The sequence below is a fragment of the Numida meleagris genome, chromosome 19 (genome assembly GCF_002078875.1).
Source record: "Numida meleagris isolate 19003 breed g44 Domestic line chromosome 19, NumMel1.0, whole genome shotgun sequence".
Lineage (NCBI taxonomy): Eukaryota > Metazoa > Chordata > Aves > Galliformes > Numididae > Numida > Numida meleagris.
Window position 1 is genome coordinate 8,553,055 of NC_034427.1, and position 23,810 is coordinate 8,576,864.

The window sequence follows — 23,810 nt, forward strand, 5'->3', positions numbered from 1 at the left end:
ATGCTATAACGTACATACACAAACCTTATCTAAGTCTGTAATTCCTGATATCCATGTCAGGAAACTCCTAATTCCAGCTCCATTGGAGTGGAGAGTTCTGTTTTTAATTATCTCCTGATTGTTTCAAAATGACCTGATTGACGTTTAACATTTTCTTGCATTGATCTGATAACCCATTCCTTCTTGACAAGAGTTTCGTCAGTAATAAATTGCTTACCCAATGTAATATTTTTATTCAAAGAATTCTGCAGCCTGTCCAGAACAGGATAGCTTCAGTGTGAAATGAGAGAAGAACCTTACAATACAAAAATGAGTTGGAGTTCCATATTGGCTGACCTAAACTATAATTGAAAATATCACCTCAGAAATGAAGCAAACTCCTGGGACTCCCTGCATCTTGCCTCCTGCACGAATTGTGAGTGAAAGATAGTTAGAGAGGAGGAATGCCATTCCTATTGTCTGGTCCCTTTCACTGGAGGTGTCTGCTAGAACATGGAGTGAGCAAACTCCAAGAAGTACCAGTGGTGCCCTCCTGATTTCATTATTGATGAAGTCACATCAAGTCCCCAGACATCACTAAGGTTAGCAGCAGTTAACACAGAAGAAAGCTGCACAGAGGCCAAGAATTTGGAAGTAATTTCACTCCTGCTCAAAACATAATCTTTGTTGCTGATTTCAGTAGGAAAGAGTTTAAGCTCTGCTATCCCAGGGAATAGCAGTAATTTCAGATCTTTGCAAATTATATAGGGGAGGTGGAAGAGGAAGAATTTAGCCAACTGAACTTGTGAAATACTGAAAAGTCAGTGAAGTAAAATGACACTAAGCTATAGCTCTAATTCCCCAAAGAATGTTCTTGGGCTTCAGCCCCTGCTGCTGTTACTCTGCTTGTTCTGCATGTTCAGTACCAGCTTCCTCCAGGCTGTACAAGTACCCGATTAAGCTTTTCATTAGGAACACATGTTGCAGACAGGTGTGTTCAGTCAGTCTGTCAGACAGCCTGGGAATGCACACACTTCTGAACAAGAGAGGATGGATCTGGGATGTCCCAAGCATTCTTCGGGCAAGTCAGCAAAGCAAGAAAGGCAGAGATGACAAGTGTACTCAAAATTACAAAGAAAAGAAATTAATTCCTCAATCATCTGAAGTAACTTTTCAAAAGCGAGTTGAAGAATGCTCATGGAAGAAAAGCACTGAATTAAAGTACTGGAGCCACAAACACTGAGTTATAGGAAGAACTAAGGAAATAGACTGTCTGGCTGCAAGTGTACAAAATACATGAAGAATGGGAGGACAAATTTTAGGAGATGTTACCATTGCTTGTGTAAAATTTTAGCTTTAGTCTTACATCTGTCCTCGTAAAGATTCCGGGCTCTTCAAATCTTCTATCCAGAGAAAAGAGAAACCTGCCATTGCTTTTTTTCCACCTCCCCAATACAAAGAATACGTTCAGAGTCTCCTCCTTCAACGCAAGATGAATTCTAGGTTTCACTTCTAATCAAAGCTAAGGAAGCACGCATGCTCTCAGTGCAAAAGGAGGGGGAAATAAAGAGATCTGTGGCCAATTCACAAGCTGCAAAAAGCAAAAACCAGTCTGTGAAAGAAAACTATTGTGACCAGATAGTCAAATTAAGCAAAATCCTTTGATTTCCTGACCTTCTTTACTTTTTGGATGCAATCACAACCACTGAAAATCTAGCCTCTGCCAACAGCAAAGCATCTCTTGCGCCTTGCTTCTCACATAACATCTGCTGTCAAAGCTTGCATTGCTGCCTTCCTGGGAACCTTCCAACCTGTCAGTTGGAGTGAAAACAGCAGACAGGCAGGCAATGGGAAGAGATTTCCAATTTCCATCCCATTCAATGGAGCCTCAGGAAAAGCCTAACCCTCCCCACTCCCAGAACTACCATATGGATAGCCCAGAGCTATGCCACATATTTCAAAACCAGAAATCTCTCCTCTCCCTGCTGGCTGGCAAGATGGGGAGATGCAAGATAAATCCTTGCTAAGAATACAAAACAGATTTTTTGACAAACTGGTTGCTGTTGCATTTCCTGATTGGGTTGGGAGGATTAGTTTTATGGTGACATTTCTATACCAGTACAGATTTGAAAAGGTTTTTTCCTAACAAGTTTTTTTCTTCCAATATCTTCTGTGCTAAAGTATTGCACAAGAGTTTCATACTGGTCCATACAGCTATTCATATCATGTGTGTTGACTGATATGCCCAAGTTTGATTCTGCTCCAGATTAAAGGAGTTGCTTTTGCCTTCAAGGAACACAGACAAGCTCTAAACAAAAGTAGGCTGAGACATTGTGCATACTCTTCAAACGTATGCACAGGAGTGGGGATAATATATTCAGCAGGAGTCAAGACGACAGCCAGCACTGTGTTTGCCATATGGACTAGGATTTGGTTTCCTTCTCCTTTGGCATGTAAGATCAAATTCAGTGATATTAACTCAGCCTTCCCCCAAGCACACAACACAGCACACCATAGTCCCTCAAAACTCTCAGGGAATTGGTACCTCCAGAAAACAAAGAACTCCTCAGCTAGGTACTGCATAATGAAAGAACATGGATGTCACACTGCTGTATCAGGAATTAAAAACAACAACAAAAAAAGCCCAACTTCTAAAAACCCTTAAAGCAAAACCAACAAAAGAACACAACAGTTTTGTGTATCCCTTCCCCTTCTTAACAGGGTACTGACTATTCAGATCTCAAATGTGCAGGAGACAAGGAAGGAACTAGGTCATGTCCACTGGTGCATCCCCCGAGCCTTCAGTTCCCAGTCCTGTTTTTGTACTATTGATCCAGCCTCTCTGCCCGTCTGCCACACAGTACCTGCCAGGCACTCTGGGAAGAACAGTCGCCTGTAATAAAATCTGCCTTAAAATGAGATAAAGGGAACAGAAAAAAAATACTGGCAGGGATCAAAGAGTTTGACCCTTAGAGACTAAAATGGGAGAGAACTGGATGTTTTCAGGCAAGGTCTGAATGAGATTATGAAAAAGCTTTCTTTCTGCCTTACCTCAGCAAAGCAAGGAGAAGTAGTTCTATTTTCCCCTCTACATGACAAAAACTATATGAGCATTTCAGAGCTGGCAGGAGCTACAGGCCTGGGGCTTCAATACTCTACTTTTATTACAGGACAAGTAGAAATTTACTTCACTCATATGAGTTTGGCTTTCTTGCATATGAGTATTGTGGTCTCATTTTGAGAGTTTAGGATGCAAAAACCTGCTGCAACTGAAGTCTCAGAGAGAATGATAGAGAAAATATTTACCTACATTCTATTTTATAGTTTCCTCTTCTGTTTCCCTATCTGCCCCTTATGGTATCCTGTGGATGCAGACATATCTGTGTGACCACTTAGATTAGGGCCATCTCCTCAAGTTAGTTAGATGACAAAGCAAAGGTCTTTCTCATCCAACTTGGGACTGTTTGTTGGCCAAACTTCTAGCTTGGGGCACAGGCACTTGTGTCAGTTCAGATGTGTAGGAAGGATGCTAACAGCGACACATTTCCACACTTTGAGTCCACTTCTGGGATGTTCTGACTTCAGTCTGTCATTTGCTTCTCCAAACTCAGGAACAGCACCAGATCATCAGCATCAATCCCGTTCCAGCTAACAGCTCTTTATAGAAGAAAATGAGTTCTAATCTTTTGGATATCTAGGTTTTCTCATACAAATGCATTGATGCAACTCACAGATCCTTTAATTTGGATCATTTTCCCCGAAGGAAAACCCACAGAATATTAACAGCCTGCATACAAACCAGGGAGCCCATCCAACTCAGGAAACAGGGGCTTCTTTCTCTGCCTGGTTTGTGTGACATAGCCAGAACATAGCCCAAGTCTTGCCTGCTCCCTGCTGTTCACTGGGTCACATGGATTATCCCAGCTAATAGGAAATACAGGATGAAGACAGTGGAAATTTGTACCAAGAATGTGCAGAGAAACACTTGGAACTCCAGAAGCTTGGAGTTTCTCTGCATTTGTAATCCTTATGATTTTGTCAAGGAAAGTTACTCTTTAAGCCAAAACTGAAAGCTGAAATGTCCATATTTCACCAGTCCATGTCAGTTTGTACTTAAAGCCACTAACCACAAAGTAACAAACCAAAGCAGATTAGAAAGATGTGGCCTGCTAACTCCACTACAGCTACAAAAGTCAAGAGCACCCATGAAGTAAGGCAGACAATGGACTTTCTCCTTCAGTTAATTTTACAGACAAATGAGAAGCAATTAATTTACAGTGAACATTAAGGATGTTGAATTACTGCAGAGTATTTTTAAAAGAATATGGAAAACTCAGACGAGGAAAGAGTCAATAGAAATACTTAATGCACATCTGAAGTGTCAGCAGAAATAAAACATGCTGCTTTCTGTGCTTCCTTAAAGTGTATTTCATTTTCTGACAACAACGATTTCCTCCCTTCTGTTTCTTCACAATAAACATGCACGTTTTTGTTCCCTCACCCATCACTAAGTCGCATAGAACAGAAGAAAGCCTTCTTCAGAAAAGTCTCTGTCCACATTAAAACACAAGTTTCCTCACTCCAGTGGGGATACAGAATGATTAGTTATTGGATGGTTGTGTGTGATGCATAACTTCATCAGATTCCTGCTATTCATTTCCAATTCTTTATAGCAATATTATTCAGAACAGAGAACAGGAAAACAAACAAAAAAAACATTTACAGAGGCTTTTGCAATCAGATGATGTAAAATCAGAGGAAAGTATAGGCCACCCATGCACCTGGAAAGAAAACAGCCCCTCCTGAACAACCGCTGCCCTACGGCACTCTCAGCACTGTACTCACCGCGATCAGGATCTGGAAGGAACTGTGCATGACCTCAATGTACCGATACTCCAGGGCACAGCCTATCACAGAGATATAGGAATGGCTATCCAGTCCTGCGATGCCAGACATTGAAGCCTCCTTCCTTACACAGCCAGGACCATTTTCACTCCACCATGACTGGTGCCGGGAGATGTTAAACGTCAAGAGCTCACTGTCCTGAAGAGGAAAATTGCAAAGATATCTCAGTTTACTCTGAAAGCATCTGACATGCTGTCTGATGGAGGCCATATTAAAATCAGTGGAAACTTAAAAAGTTCCTGACATGCCCACTCTCAAGAAATGCTATCACAGATCAAAATACATTGGCCTTACATTCATTATTAAAAAACATCCCGTAAAAAACAAACACACACATGTGCTATAGGTGTGCTCTTCCAAGCACTAGAAGCAACTCAGAGAAATGAAAGCTATGAGCTTCATACCCCCAAGTGAATTTCAAAACCCAACAGATCTTCCCGTGCTCCTAGCTTTTAATCCATCTAACAAGTTCCCCCTACTATTTCAAACTGTCCAGTTTCCTTCCATGCTCTAACATATGGTGTTTCTGGCCTCTCCTGTTGACCTTACACATTGCCAGCCTCAGGTCAAATTACCCAGCTGAGCTCACCTCACAGTGATGATTGCAGCTTCTTATAAACACTTTCCCAGCAATCCCTTATCAACTCTACTTCAGCAGGCTTTTTTGTTTTGCTCTTATCTTTGCTAATTCGATAACCAATGGCATTGTGAGTGTTACATGGTGTAACACCATGCAAGTAGTGCAGGAGTTGTGTGTGCAACCAGCTGCTCATTTAAAAGTGACAACACGCCTGAGAAAAGAGTGGTGCCTGGTGGTATGCCCAGGAGTGCTTTGGGATTTTGAGCTTATAGGACACACAGATGGCAAAGCACAAATTGAGAACTAGCAGGAAGACACAGGAAAGATCAACCACATCACTGCAGAGAGGAGTGCACAGTGCTGGGTGCCCAGTATCATTCTGATGCAGAATCAACAATAGCTTTTTACCACAGGGCAGAGTAAGGGATTGGACATTTTATTCTGAAGGATAGATTGCAACATGGGTCAAGTAGACAATCCATGCATCTCTATTGGGTAGAAATAAATATTGGATACACACCCTCAAGGTAAAATGTTCAGCACCAATCCATATACTACTTAGCACCCTCATGCTAGGGTCCTACATGCTGCCTGCAGGAAAGAGGCAGCTCCCAGAAATGTAGCAGTCCAAGCCTGGGGTATTCACACTTCCTAACGTGAGACCTAATGGGGCAGCTCCCCAGCCTTTGTTCCCCAAAGAGTCCAGAAGGAACAACAAACAGAGCAGCTACCATGCCCCTGTCTGAATCACCAACAGGAGAGAGGGCTTATCTCTGCAGCCAATAGAGGGAGCTCAGCCAGGTAGGTCCGCAGATGCATTTTTGTGTGTGTCCGTATTTGTAGCCAGGAGCAAACCTGAGTTATAAGAGCAGAAAATGAGAGTGGCCACCAGATAACTTGTGAACAGAAGCCAGCCGCCCCAGTACACACCGTGTCAGAACCCTCCATTTCAACGCAGATATTCAAAAACAGTTTGCAGAGCTGTTATTAAAATATGCTGCAGGAAGGACATGTGAAGAAATGTGGACAATTAAGTGAGAAGGCAGCTGCCAAGTTCCCGACATAATCACTACAACAGATGGGATGTGTTTTACAGTAGATGGAGGAGGGCATGGAGATGAAGTATGGCACCAGTGCAAAAGCAGCGTGAATAGCTAAGGCAAGACAATAGAGAAGATTTAACAGTTGGGAATGTAAAGAGAGCTGTCTGCATTTTAAAGGCTGAGAGGAATAATGAGGTTGGCAGCTACAGGATAACACAGTGCAAGGTGCTGTGCTATCTACATTTCAAGAGACAATTTCCTCCTGTATCTTCTCGCAGCTCTGGCAGAAACATTTTCAGCCTTCTCCCTCTGCTGGGCATTGCTCTCCAGTGGCCCACAGAGATTCCATCTTTTGACCAAAGGGCAAGCTTTGCAGAAAAGCTTGCTCTTTCTCTCCCAAATCTGCATGTTCTGAGATGCATGGATTTTCCCACCTATCACCTGAAAAAGCAGAAGAACAAGCACTAGGCTGCAGATAGACAGGTAGAAGAACAGTAGGTCCTAAAAGCCTAAAAAGCAGTCACTGTTTCTCACCCACAATTACACTCCAACTCTGTCCAAAACATATTATACTCCAGTTAAGAGCAGACTGGAAAAAAGGAGCACATTTGAATTCTGAAAGTACAACAACTCGCATACATGGGCCATCCATCTCACAGATGTAACACGAATACTGATTGCACACTGGAGTTGCGCATGCCCTCAGGTTCACAGTGCAGACACCTTTCTGAACATGCATCTGTCTGCAGCACTGCAGGGCACAAGGGCAGCGCAAATGAAAGGAGCTCAACAAGCAAAGAAGTGCTGTTCTTTTGCTTGTGTCCCTGGATGAATGTCCTCAGAGGATACCTGCATGAATGAGGCATAATAAAAGAGCATTCAAGAAAAATCAGTTAATTGACCTTCTGCTGTTCAGTGCTTGCTAGGAGATGAGGAAAACAACCCTAGGATGTCTCCTGTGGTTTGCGAGCTTCATTTGTGAGGAGATGGTTGAAGAGAAATGAAACTATAAAACAAGGTACACTAAAACCTTGAGAGAAGGATCAGTCACAAGAAAATTCAGGAAACAGCTGTTTCCCCAAACATGTCTGTAAAGCATTTGAAGTCTAAACATGCTGAAATACTCTTAAAAACAGTATGCAGCTTGAAAGATACTAATGAGTCCCAGAAGGGAGCAAGCCCTGCTGTAGGGAGAGAATGAGCTGTGTAACCACACTCCCCCTTGCTCCTTGACAGGATGCTATTTGAAGGGCTATCGCTTCCTCTTTAACCTTCAGCCCCCAGAGAAATATGAGCAAAGAGTGATACGAGCTCCTTCCCAGGAGCGTGTTGAAGGCCAGCCAAAAATCACATCTCGCTCTGAACTGCTGTAGCACCTGGTTGCTATCCATTTGCCATCAGTGCGAGAAGGAAGACAGCAGCACTAAAACTGTAGTGCCTGCCTTTTACGGAGGCTGTTTTCTGCTCCCAGCTTCAACCCACTGTTTCCCATGGGGAAACTCACACCTAGCTCTGGCACTCAGGGAGACAGCTGTGTTTTGTAAGCTTTCTTCTCCTAAAATATTATTTTTCTGAAAGCTTTTTAAAAAGAATTTTTTGAGGGACTGATCAGAGATGGTTTTACTTCTTGTTACCTGCCTTCTGAACTCCCTCCCTGGAATTTCCCTAATTACCAGACAAGGCAGCATTAGAATGGTTCAGGAAACAAGCTGAACTCTGTACAAGAGCTCCCAGAATTTGACGGCAGAATCATTTTACATCTTTTAAGTTGGAAATGTTTGTATCAAACTGGGAAATGTAATGTTTATCTACATTAACATCATGCGTGCTGTACAGCCTCATCACCCTGAGACAGAGAAGCGCTTCCATTGGTTCTCAGCAGGCTTGCTGACAGTGCCACAGCATTGAGAGGGCAAAGGACAGGCTTCCAGTTCCTAAATTAAGGTGGAGTTGAGGGACAATTGTAGCTGCGCATACATTTATCCATCCTCCTATCAGGATTTATTCAGGTATAAAGTCATCCCCAAGATGCGATCCAGATTCTCTGGAATAAAAATATCCTCCCTCCCCAGCCCCCCCATCTGGCTCATAAGGACTTCCTTTTTCCTCTTGTTTCAAGAGGAGATTTAGACCACCGTGGCTCTGAATTCAGATCAAAACATTATGTAGACCTGAGAGAATATAAAGGAGGAAGGGAACAAAAAAGAAACCATATTCAGAAGATGAATAATTCTGAGGGGAAGCAACGAAGGAATCAGTTGAAACACACAATAGCAATTCCTCAAGTCTCTCTGAACATTTCTCAAGTACACGATGAAGAGTCAGTCAGCACAGCAGCTGGACTGACCAATGCTCATATGTCTTACCAGCATGATTTTAATTATTAATTCAAAGAGACAATTCATACCGGTGTGTTGCAGCAGAGCATGCTTTGCACTGAGTAGGCAGGGAGAAGTGTAGCATGTTATTTCAGACACAGCCTACATATTCAGAAGATAGCTTCCAATGGCTAGATAGACAAAAAAGGGAGATAAAAAGGAACAAACTAGAAGAAGAGGAACAGCAGTCTGGAGCAGCAGGCTATCCATGAGTCCCACCAAGCACAGTGATATAGAGCAGCAGTATTAAACTTCTAGAGACAAAATTTCCCCTATACACTACAAGCGTGCTCAGAACTCTGAGCAGACAGAGAGGCAGAGCTGCCAAGAGCCTCTCAGAGGCATATCACCATCTCGCTGCTGGTGCTGAGAAGCAGCTTTTCAAATCCAGATTGCTGCATCTCTTGCCTGCTCACTGGCGAAGCACTTCCAGTAAAGCTGGCATATGCTAACACACTTAGAGGCCTTCCCAGCAACTAGAGAAGTGCTTTCTTAGATACCTGTGCAGACCCATTTGTGTCTGTCCACCTAATGAAATTCTCCTGTGCCATAGTTCATATTCCTATATTGCTACTATGAAAAGATAGCAAGAAAAAAAAAACAGGATAGAAAAACAGAAATCAGGCTGGTTTAGCTCTTCCAGGAAATAGAAAATAGATTCACAGAGCACGAAAGAACATTTTTCCCTTTGGATTAAAAAAAAAAAAAAAAAAACAAAGCCTTAAAGGTAGTTATAACTAGTGGTTAGGGGGTAGCTACAGTTCGCAGGTCATTATTACTGAGCACAGGTGGCCAGAACAGCCATCCTCAAAGCCCCCATGGCCAGCAGAGAGCAAGCACTGCTGGAGGAACCTGGAGAATAAAGGAGCACTCTAGGAAATGTTGGGAAAGACAGGAGTAAATAGAGGGTAGGAAGGGACAGACAGACAACTCAAAGGAGGAAAGGGGCGGTGCAGGAACAATTGCTTGATAAAGGAAGGAAAACAGCAAGCCCCTGAAGTGCTGTTCAACAACCACACACCTACCAGCCCATATTCTGTGGATAACACTGGGTTTATAACTGAGAGAGTCTCTTAACCTTTCTGCTGACTTGTTTATGGGCTGAAAGAGGACCTCATCTCATAGACCTCACAGCTGTGGTTTGTTTATTCATTCAGCCAGGCACCCACACAAGCTTCTGTACCCACTGCAGCCCCATCCTGCAAGGCACTGCCCTATCTGCAGCCCATACTTCCTCACCACAGTGAATTCAGGTTTAGGCAGGAAAACAAACAATTTTCTTGCTATGAGTGCATATAACTATCTGTAACACTATAGTGTGATGGAAAACACAGCAATAACAATAGGGTAGCAAAGTCCTAGGCTGCAGCAAGTGAGGATAAGCCCCAATGCAGCAGCCAAGGACACAGAAACAAAGGAAAAAAAGTTGCTTACCCTTCAAAGGCCTCAGGTACACAGGAATCTCCAGCAAGGTGCCCTTGCCTCCGCTGCCAACCCTTAAATGAGGTGTGGGAAGGGGTGGATCCTGGCTCCACCCCTTCCAGTCACTCAGGTGCATTGCATGCAGCTGAGCTCCCCTGGGTTGGCCCTGCCTTCCCACCAGGTCTCAATCACTGGTTCAAGCCGTGACTTAGCATTTCTGCTACACCATCATAACCATTTCCTCAGTTCTCCAGGCATATCCTAAACCTGTTACAGAAGAACCACTTGAGTCCTTTCTCCCCTCTCTCACCCCACCTATCACCTGCCTCAGTTGCACTAGGCTGTCATTATCAGCCACTAAGTTAACAAACCCCATTCTTTCTAGCTTACCGCCCTTTCTGCATTCTGTCATTATAAGTTGCCAGCTGCTGACAGATCTCCCTGGCAGGCTGCCCTTGTCAGGAAGGCAGAGGGGCCAAGCAGGAATGCTTCTTTCCCACAGGCTCCTCAGGAATCAGAGGAAACAGCACCTGAAGACCTTGCTCAGAGCTATCAGCTCCTTACAATCTTGTACAGGGACAGAGCAATTGTGAAATGCTAGTCTGAAATACTCTCTAACATATTCATGCTTAGTCTAGTAGTTAATGAGTTACCCTTTACCTGACCAGCTCCACCAGAAGCTTTCTTCTAATATTTAGAATCTACCTGCTTACTGCTGGACTAATTACAACGAAAAGGAAAGAAAGCATCATGAGTTTTTCTTACAAGACAGCCTGTTAAAATGAAACAACTCAGGAGGAATAGAGAAAAGGCTGTAAAGCATTTCACTGCAAACCCGCACAAATAGCATTTGGTTTTGTTTTTATTTCCCCCAGCGCTGTCACTAAACCAGCAGCATGAAATTTTCATTGCAGCCATGGAGAGAAACCCACCACATTGGTAACAACACATACTGCAGCCCCGTTCTATCAGAAGTCCCCAGTCACAGCAATCAACCCACAGGCCAAATAAAGGTTCATTGTCTGCTGGCTTTGCTGAAACAAACCACAGCACAGAGGAAGGTTATGAGGTGAAGCTTCTCTGCGGTGGAGAAAGCAGAGTTCTTCATGCTGTCTGAATTGCAGAACAGCAGCCTCACCTCACCTGATGCGGAGCAGGTTGGGATTAGTAAACACAAATAATCAGCAGGCTGGAAGCAAACGCTGCTGTCAGGGAAGCTCCCAGAGCAGTTTTTCAAGCCAATGTTTGCTCTCATAAGGGAGCTTTAAAACAGTTAGATAAGATTATTTTTTTTTTTTAATTGGTCGCAGCCGAGATGAAGATCATCTCAGGCTGAGATTCCAGCTCATGAGTAATTGCTGCTTTGGGCAAGAACTCTCTCAAACTTTCTATGGATAATTGTGAGGGGAAATGGAGATTAACTGAGGAATTAAGAAGTTACATGTTCTTATCTGCAAAGGATTTATGCTGTCACTCACCACTTACTGTAGGCCTGTTAAAAAAATAGAAATGAAGTGCTGTTCCAATTATGACTGCAACTTAGATGCATGACCTGGGAATTCAGGCCAGATGTAGAGTGCTCTGAAGTGAACCCATAGCCCATAATCACCCTTAGTCCGCTAAGCTGCAGCAACACTTTGCATTCATTGCTCACAGCCTGGGCTTAGCTTAGGGCTCACCTCCCATTTTTATTATTTCTGCCTCACCCCTCATTAAGCAGGCAGCAATGCTGAGCTCATTTCATCTTTAAAGAGCTATCTTTGAAGAGATACTAACTCACAACTCCCCTGGACAGAGGCCATTGCAACTAAGAAGGAAGAATTAAGACAGGGAAGCCACACCACCACTGAGGCAGCATTCAGAGATGCACCAGCCTCTCCTATGTGCCTTTGTTTGTTCCCAGAAGGTGCAACACCAGATGACTTGCCCAGTGCATCCACCACAGCTACCCGTCCCTCCTAGATCTTCAGCAGGAGCAGGAGGTAAAAGATATCAAGAGATATCTTAGAAGGAGTTCCAGCAAAGTTCTTAGTCCAAGTGAGCCCAGACTGAGTCCCTGCTGGGCCTCTCCTCAGGAGAGTGAGCATGCTCACAGCTTCCCAACACCTTCCTTCCCAGGAGCTATCAGATCACAAGGGGATCAACCATAATCCAGTTAGCTCACAACCTTCCTCAGCCACCTCTAAATCGTAGCTGGGAATTAGCCCTCAAACCCCACCTCCTCACAGGATAGCTCTGCTGGCAGGCTTGCCCTTACCTTTAAAAAGCAAAGAAACTTTATCCCATACACCAGCGGGGATTATTCCAGCCACTACTTGCACTGACCAGCAAGGGACTCCAGATGAACTATTAACCCCCCATTCTTGCCATACAATAAGCATTATTCCTCCACCACAAGTAAAGCAACCCTCTCAGTATTAGAGAAAGCAAGGCTAGTTCCCAGGTAGTCCCCTCCCCCTTCTCTCACTACTAAGCCCTGTTCTCTTTGCAGCAAAGCCTGAGCACGCACTCACAAAGCTCCCACTCACCTTTGAAAGCCCTCCCACTTCTAAGTAAAAACAGATGATGAAAATGTTCCAGGTGACCCAAACTGCAGTCCAGATGGCATACTAAAAGAGAACAGGAGGGAGAAAGAGAAGCAATAAACATGAGGAAGTCACCGGAATCAGCTTATATATATACACATATATATGATCCAGCTGGGGACAGTTAAATGCACTGAGTCAGCACCATCATCTTTTTCTCTTCCTCTGTTTCTCATATGCAGAAGGCCCCCTACCCAATTAGAGGCACAGGGGCAGAGCTTTGGAGGGAGTAGAAGAGCTCCTGCCATGTGTTTGTCCAACATCTATTTCTCCCTCTCTGTTCCGTAGTGTCTTTGTGTTATTTTGGTACAAGTAATAAACATCTGAAATCTTCCAAGTTTGGAGCAACTACAGCAGAAATGCGGAACACCGAACAATGTGTTCTTTAGCACAGCCAGGCACCTCCTGCTAAAATTGTTTGCAGTGCTCATGCCTGATTTCCCAAGGGCTTTACTCGGTTCCTCATCACTTGCTGTGTCCCACCAGAGGAAAGGCTCAGAACAAAGCGGATATTACTTACCACCACTATGTAGCGAGGTCTGTACTGAATGGTGCCAAACAGGCCAAGGATAACAATGATGATGTGGAGGAAGTTGGCTAGGATAGGAGCCCACTGGTATCCCAGGAAATCAAACACTTGCCTCTCTAATGCGGCGAGCTGGAAAGGAGAAGAAAAAGGAGAGTTACAGCTTCAGGACTCGTGACATTCATTCTCAAGGTTTTGACATGCTCCCTGAGCACATCACTGCAGCAGCTGAAGTCGTTACTCCCATCCCAAAGCAATTTATTGCCTATGAACCAAGTCAGTAGCACAGGACATGTACCTACATCCCCCCCTCTTCTTCACACCCCTCCCTTTCCCTCTTGTGGCTGAGCTAATGTGGACCATGAGCTCCAGTGCCTAAGTGGGGGCATGTCCTCTATTCTGTGCACTTTGCGATGGGGAGGCAGCCCTGGCAGTGAGACACTAACACCTTAAATGGCTGCAACAGGACTTTCAAGAACTCATATATCAGAGCTTTCAGCATCACTCCATCATTCCTGACACCTCTCAGATTTCTGCTCCGCAGCACACATCCATCAAGGTGAGAGGGAGGAGAAAACTCTCCCCTCTACCTTCCCCCAGCAGAAAATTCTGCCATCCAGCAAAGAAATTCTGCAAACACATTGGCTTTCCAGGAAGACACACTGTGTTCCTTTCCAGCACTAATAACCTGGTTCAAGGCTAGTACTATGTTCTAGAAATAAAACTCCATTAGTGTTGAGGTGCTGGGGTGATTTTCAAGTGTATTTGCATTAAGATGTGCTTTTCATCTGTAACATATTGTTTGTGTATCAGGCAAGCAACTGCTCATCTGGTTCTGAACCGCTGTGTTACGCATGCAGCTGTAAGAGCAAAATAAGCATCCAGTAGCATGCTAGTCTTAATGACCCCACCAACTGTAAATGTTATGTCTACAGGTGAAACAGCGAGTGGAGGGAGCAAAAGGGTTCCTGAGGCTTTTTCCAGCAGATTTCAAAGAGGACCTTTTCTTGTAAGATCTCTAAGTGTTTAGTTATCAGAGTAGCATCCTGCAATCACATTATGACTTTTCGTATTTATTTTCTCCTAAATAAATCGTTACCATTTACCATTGATAGTCAATTTAACTACTAATTAGACATCAAGCGTGGACGATCCTTGTCTACTATGTGTAATCAGCTATGAAATGTGACATCTTTTCCTGGTTTGGCTTTTAAACGGCAGCTGGGGGCCAAGCACTGGGGCTCCTGTAATAACTTATGGACATGAGCGGTTGCAGGTCCCCATCTCGCTGCATGAGGAGGGAAACCACATCTATCAGATGGGCATCTCCTTTTCAAATCAGCAGGGAAATCACCGTCACATCTCTTTTGGGCTAGAAGGATATTGCAATTCTCAACGTTATCTTGGAAGTTCAACAAAAATCTCCGTTTCAAAGAAATCCATATTGGCCCTGGGTAAGGGAGCTCAACCACGAAGCAGCTTTCCTCGCTGGCATCTCTTCACCAGCAAAGGGGTATGGAGAGACCAGGAGGAAACAGTGACAGTCTCATAATCTGTCTCATCTGCAAATGAATGAGTCTTCCCTCTGAAGCAGTTCTGATCAATTCGAAGCGGCAGGAAGATGCCATGCGATGTGCATCGTGGCTGTGTGCCGCCTCCGGGCCAGCACAGGGCAAGGACTGCTTGTGTCACCGCTCAGCCTGGTCCCCCCGAGCAGGGAGATTTTCTGTATCTCATCAGAAACAGCAGTAAGAGGTTAAACGCTTAATCTTTTAGGAGGGGATTAACGCACATACCTTAACGATATTTGGAAATTGTGAATCCTGACTGGCTGGCACTGGGTCACTTGACTGTGACCGCTTCATCCAATCAGGCATTTAATTGGCTTTGTGTGTCCCATTAGCGTGAGAGCATGTGTTGCACAGAGATGGCGTGGCTGTGTGTCACGGAGCCGAGAGGACCAGTGGGTGTGTGTTCTGCACAGATAATGCCCTGATCTGCTCAGCTTTGCCTCCTGCCTTCAGGCCCCCAAAGGGGATAAAGATAGATTCTGTCCACACGTGCACTCAAGAATCAGGGCATCCATGTCTAGAAACATGTTTTCTTCTCACAAATGAACTTTTCCCGTTAGGCTGTGTAAAAGGGGAAAGCTTGCCCTTTGGCATCTTGGCATTTCCTGGCTTGTTTCGACCTGGGAAACCATTGGGTTTTGAACTGAGTGGTACCCAACCATCCTGAAGATGATGTACCTAGGTTCCCGTGACCAAAGGGTGAGAAGAATTCTTGCGAGAACTGCAGGCTAAAACACCTTTGCACAACTCGTGGAGAGGCCACTCGCCCTTGGCCGTACTGCTCTTTTCCCAATGATCTTGACATTAGCTTCACATCATACTTTCTTCCTTCAATTGTCCTGATCTCCAAGTTGTTTCTGTTCTGATTTATGTTCCTTTGCTCCTTTTCCTGCATTTTTAAATGTTTTTGTGTCCCTGGGAACTGCAGACGTAGTTCAGCTACAGGGAGCAGGAGCAGAGTCAGTATGATTCTACATGATGTGAGTGCTCAGACAAACTATTTCCTCATTTATACAAACGGAAGCAATGTTACATAGGATGGGCATTGATGGCAAACTCAAATGCTGCCAATGGAACTCTAGCACTGTATTATGGACATGCAGGTGGTTAGGCTGTGCTGCAATCCAGCTGCTGGAAATGCAGTCTGAAGTTACCCTGAGCTTGTCCCTGTCCCCCTAGGAATCCAGGATAATTAAGAAAACATTTGCTGTAAACGAATAGATAAACAACCGTTTCACTCATTACACTACAGTTCTGTGTGCAAAGCATCCCCACTAAATGCCGCTGAGATTTGCAGGTACACAGGGCTGATGTTTCACTAAGCTGGCCTTGATCTGGGCTTGGTAACAGCGCAGCAGAGGTAAGGAATGCAGTCGTACCCTTCCTGCCTGGTGCCTGCAGTTTGGCAGAAATGGCAGGGCCAGCTCTGCCCCAGCCCACGTGTGCCCACAGACCTGCACTCTCACACTGAGCTTCTTTGCAATCCCTCTTGGTGAGCGGGGGAAGTGCCATATCTTTGCTGTAGCATTCTTTACAATGGATGATTCATGCTATTCTATTGAGAAACCCTATTACAGTCTAGAGGTATTGGTTGTAAAGAGAAATTTCACAGGTTGTGGCACGGGTTTCTTCTCACTCAAAAATGACAGGACCTTTCCATCAGGGAGAACAATTTTTTCTTCTTTATGACTATTCTTATTAAAAATAGTATTTCTTCTGCTCTTTTTGCTTCTCTGGACCATAGAACACTTTTACCTTTCACTCCTTAAGTTAAATGATTTGTTGCTGTACTAAAATCTGAATAGTTGTGGCGGACTTCCTTCTCCTGAAATAAACCCCATTTCTGCTGATCTGAGTGAAACTGGAACAGCAAATAAGCACGTAAAGCGCTTGTTAGCCAGGCACACAAAACGAGCTAAAGCTCTTTGTTGGGCTGTCCTTCACTGATACAGCTGGGAAAGATAAGAATGGTGAGAAGGCAGAGTTTATAGAGAGCCCTATCGCATAGCTCACACACTGGAAAAGGCTCCGTGAGCCGGCTAGAAGGGACGTGCTCATGGTCTTCTCAAAATGTAGCACAGCTTCTCGCTGGAGGGCTGAACCCCCACCCTGGTTTGGGGTGGTAGTGTCACTCCGAGCTGCTCAGCATGGGCTGGGGGCGGCTTGTTTAAATTCTCCTTATCTTTTGGATCCCAATCATCGCATCTTCATCTTCTGTTGCTCCTGTCACATTGGCTAGCTGGGGAGTCCAGCCTGTTCCCCCTGTGCCTGCACACTGCTGAGGGGGGAGGGACGCAGACAAACAGCTCACAGCTACCTGCACCCAGCTGATCTCCGTGTGTGCACCTACACCTTGGACACAGGCAAAATGTGTGATGTAAGCCCCGTATTTAGTTTCCCACCTGCCTGAAGTGCAAGAGCCTCCAAGCTGCTCCTGTGGGACCCACTGTGCCCTGCAACATTCGGGCTGTCTGGCTGAGTCCCCATGTGTTGACTCAGCTTTTGATTTCCTGCCAACTGGCTTTGCTTTTTAAGGAGATGCTCGTTGTTTGTCTGCTGTGCAAACACCATCAGGGCGGCCAAGACTTTCGCTGAAAAAGGTCACGGGTCTTTTCTTTAGGAAAAAACGGCATTGATTTCCTGCGGTATTTTGGTTGATGGCTTGAGTTCAGGGCAAAGTCACAGCTCTGCTATCCCTGTGAGACATCATATACAGATGAATGTTTGAGTGCAGCTAGTGGAAACAGCAGGAAGAAATTAAGAAAGCCTCAGATGTCTCCTTTCAAAATCTATCTATTTAGGTTTTGAACACAAGTATCTTTTTGTTTTGGATTCTCCCCAAACAGCTTAAGTTTGGCAACGCTAGATACTTGTCTGGTTTCATGGGTAGAAAAATTATTGAGTTAAACGGTGAGCTTGCTTTTACCACAGTGACTGCATTTCTAAATAAATATTAATGCTTTTAATAGCTGTTTAATTAAGTTTGTCCAAAAAAGAGAAATTCACTGAGCCGCTACTTCACATCCCCCTAACTGAGGGGCTTGTTTGCTGGGTGCCGTGTCCTTGCCTCTTCTAAAGTCAGCATCTCACGTGCTAATGCACGCTGCATTCATGAAACCTCATTTTTCTTCAGTAAGTGTTGTCAAGGAAACCTTCCTTGGGGCCTTGTGATCCACAGCTCCCTTCCCAGCATCCCTTTCCGAATCACAGAGGTCAAGAGACTAATTGCACAGGAGGTCTCTGGTTGTCACTTTGTCTCTCAGACGTGTTTGGTCCTTCTGGACACTGGATACAATAAGCCCCATTCTCTGCTCAGCTTGGTGCGCTCCTTCCCCAGGAGCTGTTTAAACCCCTTCTATTCACACAGACCTCAGGGAGGCCTCCAGTAGCAGACCCTATACCCTTAAATCATTTGTGTTCCAGAAACAAACTGGTCACTCCCAGGGCTGGGGACACAAATGCTTCCAAAGACAAGGCTGCTGGAGAAACCCCCACTGCAGGTCGGTGCCCAAGCAGCTCTCACACTGCTCCATGCCATAGCTGAGGATCAGGTCCTGCAGAGCCTGGGCAGGCTTAGCCCCACAGTGTGGGTCAGCACAACCTCCTATCAGCATCCTGCTGCTGCACAGTGCAGATTTGCATCCTCACCTCCCCTTCCCTGGCACATTTCTGCTCTGGATTCTCCCATTCTGTGAGCCGGCACCGATGCTCTCAGGAGTGTCACTGTTCTGACCTTGATCACTGTGTCTTCTGTCACTGATGCCTTTCACAAACATCCTGGCTGCAAAGATATGTAATTATTCACTCCCAGATGCCTGAACGCTGCTTAGCATTCCAGGAAAGGCACAATCCTCAATAAACACAAGGGATGAGACTGGCACTGAGGTACTCTTGGTTTGTGCTTAGAATCCAGCTTTGGAATGACTGGGGCTTCCCATTACCCCACAGTTCATGGTGCCCTACCAAAGGGCACGTCCCCAGGTGCAGCACAGCACAGAGCTGTGAATAGGGCAGCTGGCAGTACAGGTGAATGGCTCTTGCACTTAACATTGCAGAGGAGAAAAGAGAATGTCCAGCACTTTCTGAATGGTGTTCAGAATACAGCTCCCAGGAAAAAGACCGCTTCCTACAAAGAATTTTTTTCAGTGAGATTGTTGCTCTGTATTACCCAAATTCTCCTAAATCAGTGTCTTGCTTCAGGCCCATTCTGTTTTGCAGGACCACATCTCGCTGCAGGGCTCAGCCCGACACCAGAGGTGCAGGCAGGTGCTGCACAGCAGCGTCAGAAACTTGAGCTGCTCTGCTCCCTTCTCTCCCGCTTGTGCCTCCTGATAGCATCTGAATCCTGCACACTGCTGTGATTGCTGATTGCCGAGATCAGCAGCCAGGCTAAATTAATAAGCAGGTGCCTTTGTGATTCGAGCAAAAAAAGCACTCTGACAAGAACGAGGAACTTGTTCTATTAGTAACCTACACCAACATTCAAACCTAGGATTCCTCAACATAATTAAATTAATCAGTTATGCCCGCAACGGCCCTGCCCCCAGGTTTTCTCCTCCCTCTGTGTCACAGCTCTGCAATGCCTCTGCAGCCTTGCAGTGGAGAGAGGGGACACGAGAACAACGAGGAGATGACTGTTTGCAACAGACACAAAGATAATGAGCTTCTTCAACAAGTGCCTGACGTTTTCCTCAGCCAGGTGCCCCACATGGCACAGCCCCATCCCAGGCTCTGGCTTTTCCCTTCCTGCTGGAGGACTCACAGCCCTGTCCCAGCCGCCTCCTACCAACAGCGCTGGGCTTGCAGAGAGCCTCAGTGGGGAGGAACCATCTCCCACCAGTAGCACAAATTTCACTGTTGAGTGAAGTATTTTGAAGACGTGCCATTAACTCACCAGCCATTTCCCTTGGGAGATCTGCTACCACTTATGAAGCCATCTAAACACTAGAAGGGCTATGAGGCAGAGCAGCGCAGGAGATCAGCAGGAATTTAATTTTGTACTAGAGAGATTTATTTCCTACCAGTGGGGCATTATATTCCGTGATCTCTGCCTCTGCCCCACCAGGAAGGCTGCACAAAGTTTGGGTTTGTTCTCATGGCAGGGATGCAGGGAAAAAAAGGAAATTCTTGAAAATTTGCAAGGGAGTGGTTGGCTGTAGGGACTGACCCTATAACTTCTATCTTAAGCTTGGTCTGCTCAGCTAAACAGCTAAGTAGCACCTTGCTCTCACATCTTGCTGCTGGAAGAAAAGAGCAAGCACATCAGGGGTTGGATCATGATTCACAGAGTGAACATAGCTCATGAGGTACCAGTTGGACACCGTTTACACAGAATCATTGCTATCCTTGTTACCTTTTACGCATTTATTAGAAATTGCAATTTTATTTTCCATCTGGTTCCCCTGAAGCTGAATTGTCAAATATTCTACGGATGGTTTCCCAAAGGAGGAAGAAACTCTTGCTTCAGGCTCAAAAAATCCAAGCTCAGTTCTTCCCCTGTCCTGTGCAGGGAGGCTCACTGTGACACCGAGAGCATCTCCCACCTTGAGCTCCACAGAACAAACTGTTCACGTCCTGTGCATCCTGCAAGTCTCACTCCCAGCTGGCACCTGCAGCACCCTCTCCTTACAGAGGCCTAAATGTGGCCTGGGAGTAAGAAAAGGGCCTCTCTGGGACCTCCTGACGCTGTTTTTCTCACCCAGGGAGCTGCTTTCCCCATCTCCTTGCTGCACGCAACAGTGGGAGCTGGAGCAGCTGAGCCCCTTAATTAGGTCACGGCTGGATCACGCGTACGGTGCTTGCACTGCCCAGAGCCTCTGTAGGAAAATCACATCCTAGCTCTGCAACTGGGGCAAGGCTCAGGAGGGGAAGGATGTCAGAGCAGGAACAACTCTTCAGAACTTTGTCCATAGGAAAGTGCAGGGTCCTGTTTCAGTTTGTGCTCAACAGCTGGCTCCCTCCCTTCCTGACATTGGAGATAAGTGGTAGCATTGCTTTAATTTCCTCTTGCTCCTGCTGCAATGCCAGATTGCTTGGATATTCATAAACAGAAGGGGTTTAATGAAAATTATAATTAGAGCCCTGTGGTGCTCTCGCAGGTCGCCTTTACACTGGGCTGCCTATTTACATTACAAATCAGGCTGGTGTCACTGCAGAGTCTGCAGCAAGAGAAGAGGATTCATTAAAAGGAAAGTGCAGGGCTTGTGAGAAACATGGGAGAAAGAAAATGATATTGTTATTATTAATAATATAGGAAATCGGGAGCTGCCACGGTCTCACTGCAACTTTGCTCCGAGAAGAAAAGCCCATTTGTAATCATCCTGCAGCAGGCAGGGAGACAGCACGGCCACCCAGCAACTTCCACCGGTAATTACAGTACAAACGAACCCTTTTCATAGAGCGTCTGTTTCTCATGGAAAGCAAAGTGGCAATGAAGATTTTATCTCCCTCACCAGGACGCAGAGAAGCCCTCTTAGCACTCCAGCCTAGCTGTGAAGCTGTAGGCACAGGGAAAGACAACATGTGAAGCCAAAAGGATGGATTCCCTGTGATGTTACAGCTTTTCCATTCCACCTGCCAGCAGTTACATATGGTGCTTTTTGCCCTGCTGTAATAGCACCAGGAGCAGCTCCTCGAGACTGGCAGAAGCCCTCATTCTGGTGAGCACTGGAGCTAACATGAGGCAGAGTGTGCGTCCAGCTGCAGCCTGGTGCTGGAGATCCCTGTAAGATCTGGGCCCAGCTGAGTGGGAGAGAAGAGCCCATGGGCACAATGCAGAGGCTGTGTATCAGTGCAGCAGCACTCAGCCTGGCTCCCACCCCAGCCAACACAAACCAGCGTGCTCCTAATTACAGGTCTGTCTCCTGGGTTTGGCTTAGCGCCATCCAAGTGGTCCAGCAGAGGTGTTAACCTTCTGTTCACACCTATACATTGAAATTAGAAATAATACCCTCATTTCGTACAGAGGATAGTTGGAGATTTAGGTTGTATTTGCAAAATTCTTCTTTAATATTTCATATTAATGCACCAGCAGGAATGGTATCATTATCGTAACAGGGTTTTTATTGGATGCCAGCATGCCCATAGCGATTACCAGAGGTGACATTTTAGGTTGGGAACCTTTCCGTTCCCCCTCTCCTTCCCTTCCACTGTCACGCTCACAGAGCAGAGCGCTCACCCCAATTCCATGCCTGCATCCCCCAGGTTCAACCCTGTCACAGGGCGATGCACCCAGAGCCAATCCCAGCGACACCCAGCAAAGGATGCTGCATCAGTTCGCTGCCAGACTCCCCACCACTGCTCGCCCCAGCTATTAATCTCACCTTGCCCTCTGCGGTCGGAGGACGTCACTTCAGTCTCATAAACAGCTGGGAAGCCAGAACAGAGCAGATGAGCTAATACTGCAGAAGTACTTGGTTAGTGTATCAAAACTGACTCAGGAGACTTTCCCTTCTGCACGTCATGGCAATATGCGGAAAGTTTTCAGGCAAATTCGAAGCTGGATTATTTTAGGAGTCTGGCCACAACCCGGCCAAGTGATTTGCTTGCATTTCGTGCACGCTATCGTCAGTGTAAAATCACTCATACTGCGACAGCTGAGCTGTAATCATCACTAGTAACACTCTGTTGTTCGTGCTCTGCCAAAAAACCGCCCTAGCGTGAAAAAGTGCTTATGCTGCTTAATAAAAGGGACACGAGTAAAATTCCCCCTGTAAAACTGTGTTTGAAAAAGTTGTCATTTTTGCAGCTGAAAAGTAAATACTGGTGAAGAAATACTGACCGCTCTCCCCCAAAGAATGCACTAGCAAACTTCCAGGCCTGTCATCAAAGCACCAGATGGGAAAGCACTGGGAAAAAGAAAGAATATTTTGGAAATGGAAGCGTTCAATGGTCCAGCTTCTGGTTTCAGTAAAATGCTTTTGACAGGAAGGGTTTTAAGTTGAAACAAACAGGAAAGCAACTGTTCTGTTACAAACAGGCACTGTCAAAGGCTTTTGGGGTATCTGAGACTTTTCCAGTAACCACAGTCCCCACAAACAACCTCCCTGTTACAGAGTGGCAGGAAAATGAATCAATCACTATTGACTTTCATCGTCCCGTTGCTTCACCAGATGAAAATCAATCCTGTTTATAATTGATTCATCACTTTTGTGACTAAAGGTAACACACACAGCTCCCCTGGCCTCCCTAGGACTGCAAAGTGCAGCTCTCGGCTCTCCTCCTCGGCTGTGACCCCAGCAGAGACCCAGCTCCCTTTGCTTTAAGTCAAGAAAAGGCAGAGAACAGAGACACAAAGGCTGCTCCAACAGACGAACCAAGTGAGGACGACGTGCAGTGGAGATGCTGAAGTTTCAGCACGTCTGGTGGAAGAGATGCTCAAGTGCATCTTTTCTCCCTGGTGGTTTGATTAAGCAGCTCGGGGAGCACGATCTGCTTTGGGTGGTTGAGAAAGGGTAAGAGCGCTTCTATGCTACAAACCAGATCAGTGCTAGGGTCGGCAAGAGAATGAGCCCAGCGGAAGTCAGGGAGCCCACGGTGTTCTGCTGCTCCCCAACCCCCGTCCCCATCCTGTGGATGTCAGCTGTGCTGTACTGGGGAGGACTTCAGTAACGCAAAAGATCCTTATCAAAGATATATTGGTAATACAGCACTGTGCTTAAAAAAAAATAAAGACCCTAAGGTCTTTCACGTGTATTAGTGGCGTCGACCGTATTACTTTTTGTGCAGTGTTCCCTTTGTTTTTTGCGTTTCAGCCCAAGCAGATGATGAAATGAGACCCATGACATTCACTTTGATGGAGGCGAGCTGCTGGCTTTCCAAC

General features: G+C 45.5%; 1 protein-coding gene across 12 annotated transcripts in view; it reads right to left on the bottom strand.

Moving 5' to 3' along the window:
* Nucleotides 1-23,810, bottom strand: part of NKAIN4 (sodium/potassium transporting ATPase interacting 4) — a 47,883-nt gene that overhangs the window by 12,014 nt on the left and 12,059 nt on the right. For all 12 annotated transcript variants that reach the window (XM_021416759.1, XM_021416758.1, XM_021416763.1 and 9 more), the window contains exons 2-4: nucleotides 13,413-13,550; nucleotides 12,836-12,916; nucleotides 4,825-5,022 (exon numbers count right to left, since the gene is read on the bottom strand). In XM_021416759.1, coding sequence (XP_021272434.1) covers nucleotides 4,825-5,022; nucleotides 12,836-12,916; nucleotides 13,413-13,550 — 417 coding nt within the window. The remainder of the gene's footprint in view (nucleotides 1-4,824; nucleotides 5,023-12,835; nucleotides 12,917-13,412; nucleotides 13,551-23,810) is intronic.